Here is a 17,584-nt window from a genome sequence, read left to right on the forward strand (position 1 = left end):
GTCACCATGTGACATCAACCCATGTGACCAACCCATGTGACATCAACCCATGTGACACCGCCCCATTGTCCCTATATAAGTGGCAGCGGAGCGCGTCCCTGGCATTGTGGCCGGAGAGAGCGTCGTGTCAACATCTCCTGGAGAAGAAGAAGAAGAAGAAGAACGGAAGGCGGCGGCGGCGGCGGCGGCGACAGAAGACTGGGCCACCGCCTGTAAAAGAGCTATAAGAAGGCGCGGTGGCCCGGCAGAAGAACCGAAGAGGGGGACAAGACCCCCGAAGTCGGGAGAAGAGGCCGGCGGCGGGGAGGAAGAATGCCGGGCTCCTCCGCTAGTAAAAGAGCTACAAGAAGATAGCGGAGGAGTCCGGCGAGAAGACCCCCGAAGACGGAAGACCCCCGGAGCTGTGCAATAAAATATTTTTTCCCTGTGTTGTGTTTTTTTTTTGTACTTTTTTTCCACAGGTGAATGGGTAGGGGTACATTGTACCCCATACTCATTCACATAGGGTGGGGGGCCGGTATCCGGGGGCCCCCTTATTAAAGGGGGCTCCCGGATTCCGATAAGCCCCCCGCCCGCAGACCTCGACAACCAATGGCCAGGGTTGTCGGGAAGAGGCCCTTGTCCTCATCGACATGGGGACAAGGTGCTTTGGGGTGGGGGGGCCGCACGCCCCCCCTCCCCCAAGGCACCCCCCCCATGTTGAGGGCACGCGGCCTGGTACGGCTCAGGAGGGGGGGGGGCCGCCCGCTCGTCCCCACCCCCTTTCCTGGCCGGCCGGGTAGCGTGCTCGGATAAGGGTCTGGTGTGGATCTGGGGGGGACCCCCACGCCGTTTTTTTCGGCGTAGGGGGTTCCCCTTGGAATCCATACCAGACCTAAGGGCCTGGTATGCTCTCGGAGGGGGAACCCACGCCAAATTTTTTTCAGAAATTTGCAGTGGAGTTCCCCCTTCAGAGCTAATAATTCTGTCAAAGTCGCCTCCGTATAGACGGAGATCCGACTTGGAGGCGATCTCCATTGAAATAAATGGGTACCGGTCGCCTACAAGTCGGATAGAAGTAGTACAGGAACCTTTTCTGAAGTCGGAGCGACTTTAGTAGTGTGCATTAAGACGGCTCTCATTCACTTACATTGCTTTTTAAATGTTGTCCGACCTGAGGCGACCTGAGGCGACTAGGGGCGACCTGAAGTCGGATCAAGAGTTGCCCCTGTGTGAATGGGCTCTAACAATGCAGGGGGTCACATTTGTATCGATTGAAAATGTAAAGGAACGTCTGCACTCTCACTGCCGATGTTAGGGGTCACTTCTACTTTACCTGCCAATGAAAAGGAGAACTGCTCTACTGACTGTCAGTTTAACAGGGGCCCTATACTGACTACCAATCTAAGGGGTAGAGGGGGCTTGTAAGGAGGAAGGACTTCTATACTGACCACCACTGCAAGGATGTGCTTCCCAAATGATCACCAATTTGGGGAACAGCCTTGTTCACCTATTAAAGTACACGCTTTTCACTTTTCTGGCAATTTATTATTTCGTTTTGTGTTTATTACTGATCTGCTCTGGGTGTGAAATATTCTGGGCATGAAATATTCTGGGCATACCACATTTTATTTAAAATGTGCCACAATGCACATGCTAGTGTATAATGAGTAGTGTTGCTCAAATACCTACGTGTTCTATTTAAAGTTGAACCTTGGATTATGAGCATAATCCGTTCCAGGAGAATGCTTGTAATCCAAAGCATTTCCCACAGAAGTCAATGAAAACAAAGATAATTTGTTCTGCATTGACTTCTATTGCATTCAATACTGCAAGCGGCCAGAGGTGGGGGGGGGGGAGACTGAACTTGGGAACAGAGTATTTCCAAGTGATTCCGAGTATACCGAATGGTGCCCCCACACCTCTGGCCAAATGCGGTACTGCACATCCCATTGGCTTGAATCCTGCTTGTTTTGCGAGAAAACACTAGCAAACAGTGAGGATCAAAAAAAAAAAAAGGTTGCTCGTTTTGCTTTCAAAACTATCTTTAACTGCTTTACTCATAATCCAAGGTTCCACCGTATTAGGCTCTAGATCAGCACTGTTCATGTTAATGGTGTCAAAATCTGTGTGTGCTCAGACTTCAGACCCCCCCCCCCCCATATCAACAGGTGAGAACCTGGGTTTGAACTTCACAGATAAACAGGTGGAGAGAATTCTTCTGTTTTCTTACAAAACCTCTATTTGTTCTAAATACCAGGAATCTGGGCTCAAAGTGTTGTCCCGGTGGTGCCATACACCGATTTAAGCTCCAAAGGATGTTCCCCCAGTGCTCGAATCTTGGAGATGTGGAGAGGAATCCGGTTCTCTTTTTCTGGTCTTGCCACCTTCTACAGTCATATTTGGACAGAGGGCCAACATATCATCCAAAAATGCACTGACCGTGTGCTCTTGAAAGACCCTTCGTTTTTCCTTCTACACCACCATCGGTTCTCAAGTAAGGTCTACAGGCAATCTATTTTACCTCTGCTGTTTACAGCGCCCTCCATAGCCGTTTGTTTGAAAAAAAATGCGGAAATCGAGGAGATGGAAAACTTAGTGGCCACGGAGAAAGGCTTTCAAAAATGGTTCTACTGGCACAAATTTGTCTACCCTGAGGTGTGGAAGGAGCTGATGAATCAAATCTCCCTTACTGGACACTATGATTGTGAATCCCCAGACTCCCGATGTGCTGGCAGTATGTCTGGCTCTTTAACCCCCCCCCTCTTCTTTCCCTTCTAAGCTATCCTTACATTTTGCGTGAACCTTGGGTCATTCCTTTTCTTCTTCTTTATAACATGTCACGCGGGGTTCAGAGACTCCCAGATAAGAGACTTATCTGCATCTTTATGTATGCAATGGTGTTAGATATGTTGAATTCTCAATGTTTCACTCCAGAACTACTGGAGCTGTGAATTCTGTACTTTACCATGTGTTGTCTTGAATCAAAGTATTGGAAAAAAAAAATCTGGATGTGCTGTTCAGAAGTCTGGAAGTCCACCATAGCCCTATATAGGCTCTTATGAGGTCTGGGGTGATCTGAAGGATCTTTAAATGCACCTTGCCCAGCCACCATTTTGGCTGGCATTCTCCATGTCATTTTGGTAACAATACTTTGTAAACAATAAACCAGCTCTTTTTCTGAAATATCAGTTTTCTATTTGAACAATGTATAAAAAAAATGCCCACATGTAATTATACAATATGTGCATAATTACTTCTATGTGTAGAGGTGCCCCCTGTAGGAGCCGCTGAATGTTGTGGTCCACCAGTCACCCTGCCCAGCCTGGCATTCAATTCTCAGTCACTCTAACACAATGAACAGTCCATGTGCTTGGGAGAAAAGGTATTTTGCTTATCAACTAGAAAATATCCCTTGGAAAATATAAAGAAATTTGAAAAGTATAAATGGGATTTTTAAGGTGCCAAATTAGAATGAGTAAGTGACTTGTCTAGCGCTGCCTATGCAAACTGAATCGCCTCAGGGCGCTTTCTTGCCACCGGTGTCCATCTGCAGCTTTTTTTTTTTTTTTTTTTTTTTATGCGGTCCTTTAACCTGTAGGGTCCCAACACACTTAACACATACAACATTGACATACACATATTATGGCCAATTTTTTTTGGACAGGGTCTAATTAACCTACCAGCATGTCTTTGGAGTGTGGGAGGAAACCGGAGTACCTGGAGGAAACCCACGCAGGCACAGGGAGAACATACAAACTCCAGGCAGATGGTGTCGTGGTCAGGATTTGAACCAGCAACCCTATTGCTGCTAGGTGAAAGTGCTAACCACTACACCACTGTGCTGCCCCATAGAACCAAATCATTTCGTAAAAGTCGATTTTTTTTTCAAACAATAAAAACAAACATACAAAGAATAAATGTTAATGTTATAGTACGAATACATGTGCTGACTGATTTCATCTCTACATGTTTCACCTTGAAAATTAGCTTCTTCAGGAGAATATAATTGGTATCAGGCACAACAAGCACTGTGTATTCAAAAACTATTTGCATAAGAGTAATTGCTCCAAAATCATGGGGATATGAACAGACTGATCATCCGGTAAAGCCGCCATAGAGGGAGGGGTATATCTTAGAGGGGAGTATCTCTTTACCAGCCACTGGTAAATGATCTAAGAACCTATGCCATCGATACTTGATTATTCACCACCAACTCCACAACAGAAATGGATAAAGATGACAAGAAAAGTAAGATAAATGTATTTCTGAATTGTCATGAAATCAAAGCATGACCCCCTTCAATTCAGACATTCACCAACACATCTTTCCCCCTTCCCAAGCTGGACCGGTGTGCTTGTTTTTTGTTTATTTTATCGAAGAAATTTAACTTTGATGGGGTAAGGGAAATATGGGATGCCCAGTGAATTGTATATCAATCAATAGGGACTCCCTGTACATCTTACTACTTCAGTCTCCTCCAGCACTTCCCTTGCTTTCAGACTATTCCTCTCCCTTCCTCCTGCACAACTCTTATTTCTCAGGAGCAGCTAGCACATATAAAGTTAGGCCTGACACTGGCTCAGCCAGGCCTTAGCAACTGCCCTTTTGCAGGCAGGGACCGTAGGTCCCTATAGTGTAGCAAGAAATGCAAAGTCTATAGTGCTAGCTGTCCTACAGATGGCCTAGTGTTCCCAGTCAGCCCTCTTCAGGCCCTGCCAGCCCTCCTAGCTGCAGCCGCCCAACTCGCTGCCCACATCATTGCATTCCTCTCCACTGGCTCTGCACCCATCTCTGACTGCATGCTCCCAGTCCTCTCGGGCGTGCCTCCCCAGTCCTCCCAACTGTGCATGTCACTCACCAGCCCTCCAGACTGCAACCAGTGGTTGCCTCCTGAAGACTTGCCCGGCAGTACTAGCTCCTGCTGCCCTCTTGCTTCTCCTGTGCCTCCTGTCCAGGACCTTCACGTTGTTTTGTGAGGCCCTGTCCTGCACCTGAGCGCCAGGCCCAAGGTCACCCCCCCCCCCCCCCCACCCAAGACTGGGGAGCTCCCTCAAAGGCCCTGACAGCCTAGTACTCCATCTCCTCCACCCGATAACTCCCACCTAGCTGGGTATTTAAGGAGGCCTGCCCCCTGCCAATCCAAGTTGGGGGTTGGTCAGGGCTCCTTAGAACACCCCAGGCAGCTCCAACTCTCCTCTCCTTCTAGAATCCTCTAGAAGAAAGAGGGGATGTCTCAGTGACGCTACCTGAGAGTCACCAGCTGCTGCTCTGAGCCACTCCCAGCCCACACAAACCAAAACAAACAGTCCTGGCTGCCAGACAGTCCTGCCTAAATTTATCTACTCTACAGAACAAAAAATCTATTCTAGCACCTACCTAAGTAGAGGCTACATATGCACAAATAATTATGCACTCTGTGTAGCTCATAGTACTTTTTTTTTTTTTGCACTAAATTTAGTGCTCTTGTACATCACAGATTTTTAGTTCTTGCTTTTCAATCTGCCATGTTTTGAGAAATTTAGCTTTTTTCTGAACACCAACTGTATTTCTAATCGTAAGATGTATTTGTAGCAGTGGTTCTCAGAGATCTGGCCACCATTTAAAGGATTCCTCCAAGATAAGAGGTTGAGAAACGCCAATCTAGTTGGCTTCATACGCTCTCTTCTGAAAATGACTGAAAATCTGGATCCTTTTCCCGCCTCTTATTATAGACGTGGTGTTTCATCACATATGGTGACCTGTCACATTTGGCTGCCCGCTGGAGTGCGCATGCACGACGACAGAATCCCCGAGCCATCACAATGTGCAACAGAGGTGACGTTCTGTCACTGCCATCTTGCTACACCTTGCACTTCTCTACAGTAAGCATTCACTGAGAAGGGGAAAGCGGACATCTTGTTACACCCACTGGAGTTGTGCATTTTATACTTATTTTTAACAGTAAAGTGAGTTTATATAGTCAAATACAGTACTTAGAACTCCGTCTGACTGGTTAGATGTTGAACGAGCCTGTGTCATGTCACATTCGGCTACCCATTACATTTTGCTACCTGCTGGAGTGCGCATGCGCGACGCCGCCATACGCGTTCCAACAGAGAGCTTCACTCAGCATAAATATAATCAAACTCTATATCCACTTGAATGAATGAATGAATGAATGAAATACTTGTATAGCGCACAATGCGAACTGAATCGCCTCTAGGCGCTGTGGCGAGCTTTGATCATCTGCTAAAAGAGGAAGGTCTTGAGTTTTTTCCTAAAAGCCAGGTGATTTTCTTCCTGGCGGATGTTGATTGGTAGAGCATTCCATAGCCGAGGCCCTTGGACAGCGAATCTCCGATCACCCTTGGATTTATACCGGGCTTTGGGCACGAGGAGGAGGTTTTTGTTGGCTGATCGAAGACTGCGGTTTGGTGTGTAATGATTTATTTTTTTCCATTAGGTATTGCGGAGCTTCTCTATGCACGCATTTGTGGATGAGGCACAGGGTCTTGAACGTGATCCGATTTTTTACGGTTAGCCAATGTAAGCTCCTCAGTGAAGGAGATATGGATTCCCAGGGTTTTTTTTCCTGTTATCAGCCTTGCCGCCGTGTTTTGGATCAGTTGTAATCGCGCAAGTTGATATTGTGGTAATCCTATGTAAAGCGAGTTTGCGTAGTCCAGTCGTGAATTAATGATTGTTCCAACTACCACTGCTTTGTCATTCTTTGGGATAAAAGGGATGAGTCTGCGAAGCATGCGCAGCAGATGGTGAGATCGACTGACTACAGATCCTATTTGCGCATCCATTGACATTTGTGCGTCTAAAATAACCCAGAGACTCTTGGCTTTGGCCTTTGGGGAGATGGTCTGCCCAAAGACGGTTGGTGGAGACCAGGAGGTTTTGGTTGCGGGCTTATGATTTGGGTGTAAGATAAGAAGCTCTGTCTTTGATTTGTTCAGCTGGAGGGAGTTGGTGGTCATCCAGTCCTCTATTGATTTGAGGCAGTTTTCAAGTTGTTGTTGGTGATCTTTTTTTCCATTGATCCGGAAATAAAGTTGCGTGTCGTCAGCGTAAGAGTGGAAGCAGAGATCTGAGCATCTGATGATTTGAAGGAGTGGGCGAATGTAAATGTTGAAGAGAACGGGTGACAACAGAGAGCCTTGAGGGACTCCGCAGGTGGCTGCCTGAGTTTCGGAGAGGAATTTTCCTAGTTTCACTGTCTGTGACCGATTTCCTAGGAAGGACGCGAACCATTGGAGATCTATGTCTTGGACTCCGGCTACTTCTGTGAGGCGGACGAGTAGAGTATTGTGATCTACTGTATCAAACGCTGCACTTAGGTCTAGCAGTACGAGGAGACACGGCTCTCCGTCATCTGCTGCTTCGAGGGCGTCATCCCAAATCTTGAGGAGAGCTGTTTCTGTTCCATGACCCGGGCGGAAGCCTGATTGCAGCGGGTCCAGGAGTTTGTGAGTATCCAGGTGAAGTTGTAGCTGATGTACTACAGCTTTCTCCATGATCTTAGAAATGGTGTTGAGGCTTGTAATTGGCCTACGGTTGTTTGGATCCTGAGGGTCCAGGTTTGGTTTCTTGAGTAGAGGTTTGACGATGCCTTGTTTGAGGATGCTGGGAACAATCCCTTCGTGGAATGATCGGTTTATGAGGTGGGCTATGGTTGGAGCCACGATGTCGGAGCATTCTTTCAGTAGTTTTGTGGGGATGATGTCAATAGGTGAGGTACTGTCACACAGTTTATTAATGATGTTTTTTGCGGTGTCTACGGTAATTGGGGATAGTGAAAATTTTGGCGGTTGCGGTATGTTGGTGCAGACATCCTCTATGTATTTGCTGGCTGAGGTTGGATGTTTTCTTCTGACAAATTGTTTCCCTGATGGTTTTGACTTTATCGATGAAAAAATCTCAGTAATCCTGGGATTCGCTTTCTGGGGGTTCTAGGCACACCGGATTCATTGATTGATTAACCAGTTTAAACAGTTCCCGTGGTTGGTTTGCGGCCATTGAGATTGTATATGAGAAGTGGTCCTTTTTGGCATTGAAGATTGCTTTCCGATAATTCTCTGTGAGACCTTTGTAGTTAAATAGGTTTTCCTCGGTGGGATTTCTTCTCCATGTTCTTTCCGCGTTCTTGCTTTAGTATGGAGAGGGAGCTTGGATGGTGGGGCTTGAACTTGGACTCGGGTGGAACGCATACGGCATCGTCACACATGTGCAGTCCAGCAGGTAGCCAACTGTGATGGGTTGCCATATGTGACGAAACACCTGCTCACCTCACAGGTTTGCTGATCTGACAGAAGTTCGCTGCTTTTAAAATTCAACATCTAACCAGTCAGATGGAGTTCTAAGTACTGTATTTCACTATATAAACTCACTACTGGTAAAAATAAGTGTAAAACGGAAAACTCCACTGGGGGTAACAAGATGTCTGCTTTCCCCCTTGTCATTGTATCCTTACTGTAGAGCAGCGCGGGGTGTAGCAAGATGGCGTCGACTAAAGATAACTTCCGTTACACATTCTGACGGGTCGCTTAACCTGATGAATCATATGGGCAAGTTACGCATGTGCAGTGCGAAATTTCTCAGCGGAATGTCATTTCCGTAGATAAATGCGATGGGTCGCCGAATGTGACAAAACACTGGCCCTTTAAGGTGCAAGTTGAGTTGTTTTCATAATACGTTGTTTTTCACATGAGATTATACTTTTTTTATGACCACACCATAACCCCGATAATCCCTTCCTGAATAGGTGGCTTTCGGCATGGAACTCGGTTTGGTGGAGGGAAACAAGACCGCATTTCCAGAGGCCATTTCCATGGTTCTACAAGGGATGATTCGTTATCTACAGAACCCATTCATGCAGGTAGGAAATTCTGTCTGCAGAGTTTTATGTAAAGAAATTTGAGCAAAAATTCTGGACAGCCGCACTCCAAAAAAAATGTCTTTATAAATTTAGGCCAATATGTATTCTACTACATATTTTTGGTAAAAATAAAATTGCAATAAGCGTATATTGATTGGTTTTCACAAAAATTATAGCATCAACAAACTACGGAATAGATTTAGGAACTTTTCAATTTTTTTTTATTTTTTTTTTACTGGCAATGGCGGCAATCTGCAATTTTTAGCAGAACTGCAACATTGCAGAGGACAAACCTGACATTAAGTGACACTTTTTGGGGACCAGTGACACCAGATCAGAGCTATAAAAATGCACTGACCCCTGTATAAATTACACTGGCGGGGAAGGAGTTAACACCAGGGGGCGATCAAGGGGTTAAATGTGTTCCCTGGGAGGTGTTTCTGACTCTGGGGAGGGGGGAATGGATTCACTGGATGAAAAGCGAGATCGTGATTCAGCTAAGCTGAAACAGGATCCCTCACTTTTCCGCCCTGACAGATCAGTGGTGTGCGTGTCTCTCCTGTGAACAGTTGGAGGGTCGCGGCTGCTGCCGGACCCACTGATTGGTGATTGGACACAGTGGGAGCGGACGCACGCACACCTCCTAAACCGCGTGCACGAAATCGCATACAGGTACGTGGTTTTGTGCATCCTGCCGCGGTAATTGTACGTGGGGAGGTTTGGAAGCGGTTAAGAACCATCTTCAGCGAAGTGATGGTTTGACCCCCACAGAGCCCTGATCTCAACATCCATGAAGTCTGTCTGGGATTACATGGAGACATAGAAGGCATATGAACGTCATATGCATAGTGAAATTGTGGACCCTCTCTGCCCGCAGTACATGCCCCAGCATTGGGCCTTCGTTGAGAAAGTTCAGAAGAGTGCGGATCTGCTGCGGAAGGTCGGGCAGGAATGTATCATGCAGAGGAAACAAGCCATGCTGAATGGAGAGGAGCTCCCCAAGGATATCCTCACCAAAATCTTACAAGTTGCTGGTATGTGACAAATAATTATCATGAAATTAAGAAAACGTCCTCCTGTAAGGAAAGGAAAAATGCCAGCATTACCTATAACGAATATTAATAAATTACTGGACAGTTATTTGGTAATGTTATGGATTCTTAGGGCTTGAAAGGCAGTATATGAAGTCAGGCAATTGAAAGACATGTGCGATTAGTTTCGTACGAATCGAAAATTCGTATGAATTTCCGTAAATTTGTACATTCGGGAGGATCCAAAATACGAATTGCTATGCTTCAGAATTGTATACGAAATTTGTTACAACGGAAACGTGACTGGTGTTTTGTTGATCATTCAGAGGTTTTCTTCTGCTGCTGAGTGAGGGTTGGGAAAATGACCTTTTTTAATATGGGAGTGGGAGACTGGTACTGGTAGTCTATGAGAGATTCAGAATTGGACAAAATAAGAATTTTCATTAATTAGGATTATTCGTTATGATGAAGTTAAAAACCCAGGAAGTCAGCACAGCACAGGGATGGTGGGAGCCCCTCATAATGAGCACAGCACAGGGATGGTGGGAGCCCCTCATAATGAGCACAGCACAGGGATGGTGGGAGCCCCTCATAATGAGCACAGCACAGGGATGGTGGGAGCCCCTCATAATGAGCACAGCACAGGGATGGTGGGAGCCCCTCATAATGAGCACAGCACAGGGATGATGGGAGCCCCTCATAATGAACACAGCACAGGGATGGTGGGAGCCCCTCATACAGTGGGGCAAAAAAAGTATTTAGTCAGCCACCAATTGTGCAAGTTCTCCCACTTAAAAAGATGAGAGAGGCCTGTAATTGTCATCATAGGTATACCTCAACTATAGGAGACAAAATGTGTAAACAAATCCAGACAATCACATTGTCTGATTTTTGAAAGAATTTATTTGCAAATTATGGTGGAAAATAAGTATTTGGTCACCTACAAACAAGCAAGATTTCTGGCTCTTGCAGACCTGTATCAACCCTTTCATGACTAAGCCTATTTTTGGTGTTTACAAGTTAAAATCCATATTTTTTGCTAGAAAATTACTTGGAACCCCCAAACATTATATATATTTTTTTAGCAGAGACTCTAGAAAATAAAATGGCGATTGTTGCAATATTTTATGTCACACGGTATTTGCGCAGTGGTGTTTTAAATGCAACTTTTTGGGAAAAGGGACACTTTCATGAATTTAAAAAAAATGAAACAGTAAAATTGCATAACGTGAAAGATAATGTTACGCTGAGTAAATAGATAACAAACATGTCAACTTTATAATTGCACGCACTCGTGGAATGACGACAAAGTACGGTACCTAAAAATCTCAATAAGCGACGCTTTAAATTTTTTTTACGGTTACCAGGTTAGCGTTACAGAGGAGGTCTAGTGCTAGAATTATTGCTCTCGCTCTGACGATTGCGGCGATACCTCACATGTGTGATTTGAACACCGTTTACATATGCGGGCGCGACTTCCGTATGCATTTTCTTTGCTTCGCGGGGACGGCAGGCGCTTTAAAAATTTTTTTTTTATTATTTATTTTAAAATAAATAAATTGTTTTAAAAAAATAAATAAAAATTTGATCACTTTTATTGCTGTCAGAAGGAATGTAAACATCCCTTGTGACAGTAATAGGTGGTGACAGGTACTCTTTATGGAGGGATCGGGGGGTCTAAAAGACCCCCCACCCCTCCTTTACACTTCAAAGTATTCAGATTGCCGAAAACTGCGATTCTGAATACTGTATATTTTTTTTAAAACCGGCCCCATTGGCAGCCGACTAAACGGGAAGGGCACGTCATGACTATTTACTACGAGGTTTACTATTAGGAGACTGGAATTAAGCCGATTACGGCTTCGTTACAGTTCCTCCCCAGCAGTCGGAGGCATCGGACCGTGAATCGGTGCTCCCGATTTGAACGGGAGCAACGGTAACAGCGGCGGGTGGGGGGGGGGGGCGTCCCCTCCCGCTCCTCCGGCATAACAGCCGAGCGGCTTTCAGCCGCTTCGGTTGTTATGGCTGGATAGCCAATAACCCGCTGTAAAAAACGATACCGGGATGATGCCTGCAGGTGTGGGCATCATCCCGGTATACCCCCCCCCCCCCCCCCCCCGGAAGCCGAGTATGCACATCTGCGTACGCTCGGCAGGAAGGGGTTAAGAGGCTCATCTGTCCTCCACTCATTACCTGTATTCATGGCACCTGTTTGAGGTTGTGGACAGGTGTCTTTTATACTGATAACAAGTTCAAACAGTCGCACTCCAAACTCCACTATGGTGAAGACCAAAGAGATTTCTATGGACACCAGAAACAAAATTGTAGATCTGTACCAGGCTGGGAAGACTGAATCTGCAATAGGCAAGCAGCTTGGTGTGAAGAAATCAACTCTGGGAGCAATAATTAGAAAATGGAAGTCATACAAGACTGCTGATAATCTCCCTCGATCTGGGGCTCCACGCAAGGTCTCACCCCATGGGGTCAAAATGATCACAAGAACGGTGAGCAAAAATCCCAGAACCACACGGGGGGGGGGGGGGGGGGGCCTAGTGAAAGACCCGCAGAGAGCTGGGACCAACGTAACAGAGGCTACCATCAGAAACACTACGCCTCCAGGGACTCAGATCCTGCAGTGCCAGGCTTGTCCCCCTGCTTAAGCCAGTACATGTGCGGGCCCATCTGAGGTTTGCTAGAGAGCATTTGGATGATCCAGAAGAGGATTGGGAGAATGTCATATGGTCAGATGAAACCAAAGTAGAACTGTTTGGTAGAAACACAGGAGGAGAGAGAATGCTGACTTGCAACCAAGGAACACCATACCTACTGTGAAGCATGGGGGTGGCAACTGGGGGTGGGGCTGTTTCTCTGCAAAGGGAACCGGACGACTGATCCGTGTACATGAAAGAATGAATCGGGCCATCTATCGTAAGATTTTGAGTGCAAACCTCCTCCCATCAGCAAGGGCATTGAAGATGAAACGTGGCTCAGTCTTTCAGCAAGACAATGATCCCAAACAAACCGCCCAGGCAACGAAGGAGTTGCTTCGTAATACGCATTTCAAGGTCCTGGAGTAGCCTAGCCAGTCTCCAGATCTCAACCCCATAGAAAACCTTTGGAGGGAGTTGAAAGTCCATGTTGTCCAGCGACAGCCCCAAAACATCACTGCTCTAGAGGAGATCTGCATGGAGGAATGGGCCGACATGCCAGCAACAGTGTGTGGCAACCTTGTGAAGACTTACAGAAAACGTTTGACCTCTGTCATTGACAACAAAGGATATATAACAAAGTATTGAGATTAACTTTTGATATTGACAAAATACTTATTTTCCATCATAAATTGCAATTTGGCTCTTTAACCATGTGATCGGTTGAGTCCAATTCACAGCCGAACAAAAATATTACAGCACACACATGCAAAACTAACATTTACCTCCAGCAAGGCTTTTTAAAAATACCTAGACATTTTCAAAAAACATTATCAAAAAATATGGGGATTTGGTCACACCATATTGCTATACGGTGCTTAAGCCCACTTACTGCGACAAAGTACCCCATGATTAGTGGGTCCTACACTATCCATAGACTAGGAGATCCTGCTTCTTTGAACCATGGGAGCTATACTCCTCTATATGGGAGAACAATTCACAGCCGGTCACATGTAAACACTGAGATGCCGGTAATCGGTGCTCCTCGCCTCACACTGACAGGGTGTGAAGAGAGGAGAGCCGATCAGAGGCATCTCCTCACAGGGGATAGCTAGGTATGCTAGGACTCTGATCATCAGTGCCCTGATTACAATTCATTGCCCACCAGTGGAAGCAATCAGTGCCCACCACTGCCCACAAGTGCCACCAATCAGTGCCCATTAGAGATGCCAGACGATCTGTCACTTCTCCCCTCAGAGAACCGGTAAGTTTGTGTTTACACACATAGATACCAGTTCTCTGTGTGCCCGAGAGAATGTGGGAGCCCGGCGGTGATCGCCTACACCAGGCACTCGCATCGGCTCCATGGGCGAGCAGGGGGCACACACCCCTAGTGGCCACAAGGCGATGCGACATTACATAATGTCAATTCACCCAGCTGTGCCATTCTGCTGCAGTACAACTGCGGTGGCTGGTTGGCAAGTGGTTAAGTGGACAAAGTAACATGGTGCAAAAGAAGGCCTGGTTATGAAGGGGGTAAACCTTCTGGAGGGCAAGGGGTTAAATCTGGTTAGTTTATATAAAAACCATCATTGGTAGGAAGAATTCTCTGTATTCTGAATGCAGCCTTTATATGATATGATGGGTTGTGTAACGTCTTCATCTTCTCCTTTGTATTCAGAGCAGGAGGAGGGCCTAGATGATGAGTTAATGCTGGACAATTTCATCACATTCTTCATTGCCGGTAAGTAGAGGAAGGTGTAAGCCAATCTGCCTCATACCATTCTAGTATACAGAGAGCCTCATTTATCACTATGAAATGCCGTCCTTGTGTTGTCTGCCTTTGTCGTTTCTTTTCTAGTATGGGTGAGACCTTGGAAGAACCAGTTTTAGTCGTTGGTGTGAGCAGATCAATTCTTATTTCAGACATTGATAAATGAGATTCTAGACATGTGCAATTCGTTTAGTTCTGAATTCCTTTTGTTTTGTTTTTTTTGTTTTTTTAACGAATTTCGACAAAACCTGTTTAATGAATTTTTCGTAAATTCGAAAACTCGAAAATCTGATTAAGTATTAAATTATAGGTGTTGGAATTTCCTTTCAAATTTAGCTGTTGGTGTACGTAACTAATACGAATTTATCTGAAATTTATGGATTTTACGTTACCTCAACCCGATAGATCACCTTTGGGATAAATTAGATTGGAGACTGCAAGCCAGGCCTTCTCGTCCAACATCAGTGCCTGAGCTGACAAATGCGCTTCTGGAAGAACAGTCAAACATTCCCATAGACACACTCCTAAACCTTGTGGACAGCCTTCCCAGAAGAGTTGAAGCTGTTATAGCTGCAAAGGGTGGGCCAACTCAATATTGAACCCTATGGACTAAGACTGGGATGCCATTAAAGTTCATGTGCATGTAAAGGCTGTAACGACACCCAGTGTATGAAAGGGGGTAAAAGTCATTGAGGACATTCCATTCCAGTACACAAAGGCAGCTACTGAACGCTCCAATAAGACGAAAAAGAACCCCATACGAATAATTCTCCCCCAAGTACGAGACGAGGCTCTGTGTTGAGGGTCAAGCAGGAATCTGACTTTATTGAAAAGAGTACAAGTCTTCTACAGTAAAAGAGGGAGATGCATACCTCCTGCTTATTACTCTGACAATATACCTGTGATCAGAAACCTAATTAACTAATCCCTTTAGACAGCCTAGATGACTCAGAGACATGACCTTTTAGGCTAGACTTGCCGTCTTGTAACTCAGAAGCCACAATCAACATTATCACAAATTAACACAGAACTCCTTCACACAATAGCAGAGTTAATTAACACAAACAACAATGGGGATCTAATGACTCTTAGATTCCATACTATACTTATTTACAATAAACACATTCTAGCAGACAACAGACAGGTGGCTGGAATTGATGACATCAGCACCTTCTATGAGCCTCAACATTATGAAGCTGTCATTATAATATGGCATATACAGGGTTCCCAGAGTCTGTGTGTTTTGGGGGGACATGGACCAGAATCCAAAGTAACATTACTTCAAGGTCCCCAGGCATACACCTTGCAAAGAGTATTGTTCCCTTAAAATCCATGGCCCATAATCGGAATGCAAGAGGCTAGCATTCAGTCCTCTCCAAAAGCCACTGCCAGGTCTGTCACACAGGTGTCCCAATACTTTTGACAATATAGCGTATTTCTCAGGAACTGACCTCCTCCTATAATGTGTAATAATCAGAGATTTGTATATCTTACACACAGGCCAAGAGACCACGGCCAACCAGCTGTCCTTCACTGTGATGGAGCTGAGCAGACAACCAGAGATAACACAGAGGTGAGTCCTGCTACCAAGCTGATCACATCAATGTAAGCAATATGGTTCTGCAGTTGTTTTTGTGTTATATTCCAGCCGATGGCAGATATTTGTATTTCTCTTGGCCCAGGTGTCCTTTTGTTATGTGACAAACAAACATTGCTGTTGTCCTCCTGAAAAATACATTGGCATCTGGCTTTCATGCTGATCCTTTTGTATCAATATGCAGAAGAGAAAAATGGACACCATTCTCTAGCCAGGGATGTGCATTTTCCATAAAGTCCTGCACCTCTGCTTGCTTCTTCCCCCTAAGAACCCTTTCACACTGAAGGCGATTTTTCATTCGACCTTGTGTACGCTCTATCGGACAATTGCTGTCGGATTTTCCATGAACAAATGTTGGGTGGCAGGTTTTAAAACTTTCCCCAGACAAATGTGTGTTGTCGGATTTTCCGATTGTGTGTACACAAGTCCGTCGGACAAAAGTCCAAAGTACAAACACGCATGCTCAGAAGCAAGGACAAGGCGGAATCGAGTGGTCTTGTAAACTAGTGTTCGTAATGGAGAATTAACATTCGTGACGTGGCAAATTACAAAATCTCCTAATGCAGCGCACAATTTTCTTCTTCTTTAGTGGGATAATAATGAAGCTGTTTTGCTGGTGATATTGATGGAGTCATTGCAAACAAATTTTCAAAGGCTTTTTCTTTCTAGTGATATCAGGAATTATATTTATTATGCTTTTTTTTTTTTATATTTGTGCAAGTTACCACTAGTGATGGACAAACTTCCGACAGGACGTAACGCGAACCACGAACGTGGCCAAAAGTTTGCAAACCGCAAAGTTCGTGGCGGACCCCATTGACTTGACTGGTCCTGGCCGTCAAGCATGTAACCCGTGGCACCCGTGTAGATTTGGTTTTACCGCCACAGATTGCATACAGGCCTGCCTCTTCTTCTCCTCCTCCTCCTACTCCATTCTCCTCCCTCTCCTCCTCGGCTGACTCCTCCTTTTCCGCTGCTAGCGTCTCTTCCACCGCACCACCCAAGATCCCCAGAATCTATTCGACATGCCAGGTGAGACGTTGCCATGCTGTGCTGCGTCTGTTGTGCCTGGAAGCCAAGAGCCACACTGGCCCTGCACTCATTTCAGCTTTGCATTCACAGGCAGATCAGTGGCTAACACTGCTCAATTTGACAGTTGGTAAAGTGGTGTGTGACAACGGTGCCAATCTGCTTAGCACATTGAAACAGGACAAAATTACGCACGTGCCATGCATAAAAACGTGAGGACGGCATGATGGAAGGTGGAGTAGAGGACAATTGTGAGGAGAAGGAGAAGTAGAAGATGAGGCTGGACGGTGAGAGCCTGGAGTGTGGCTTTGTGGGTTCCGTTGCTCCCACTGGGCTCGGTGATGGCTGCTCATGTGCCTTCTTAAGGTGGTCGTCCCTAGGTGAGTGTTGGGCTTACCGCGACTTATGCGTTGAGTGCAAAGATTGCAGATGGCAACACTATTGTCAGCAGCGGACACGTTAAAAAAAGCCCACACTGCGGAGCCATGTGCCGGCGTCCTGGCAGCGCCAGATGTGACCGTACATGGTTGATGCCTCGCTCCTGATACATTTGCAGTCTGCTTTGTCCCTCCTGTGCAATCTAAGTTCCGCCTGCTTCTCCTCCCTATCTATACCTCCCTCTGAACTCCCCTCCTCTTCCTCTCTTGTGGGCACCCACGT

At 45.7% G+C, this 17,584-nt stretch overlaps 1 protein-coding gene across 1 annotated transcript in view; it reads left to right on the forward strand.

Moving 5' to 3' along the window:
- LOC143942446 (cholesterol 24-hydroxylase-like) overlaps window positions 1-17,584 on the forward strand; it is an 84,341-nt gene that overhangs the window by 38,971 nt on the left and 27,786 nt on the right. The window contains exons 7-10 of the mRNA XM_077463744.1: window positions 8,732-8,845; window positions 9,723-9,879; window positions 14,206-14,268; window positions 15,799-15,871. Of these exons, the coding sequence (XP_077319870.1) occupies window positions 8,732-8,845; window positions 9,723-9,879; window positions 14,206-14,268; window positions 15,799-15,871 (407 nt within the window). The remainder of the gene's footprint in view (window positions 1-8,731; window positions 8,846-9,722; window positions 9,880-14,205; window positions 14,269-15,798; window positions 15,872-17,584) is intronic.

Source organism: Lithobates pipiens, unplaced genomic scaffold (assembly GCF_037356315.1).
Source record: "Lithobates pipiens isolate NorthernLeopardFrog02 unplaced genomic scaffold, aLitPip1_a1.2 Scaffold_30, whole genome shotgun sequence".
Classification (NCBI taxonomy): Eukaryota; Metazoa; Chordata; class Amphibia; order Anura; family Ranidae; genus Lithobates; species Lithobates pipiens.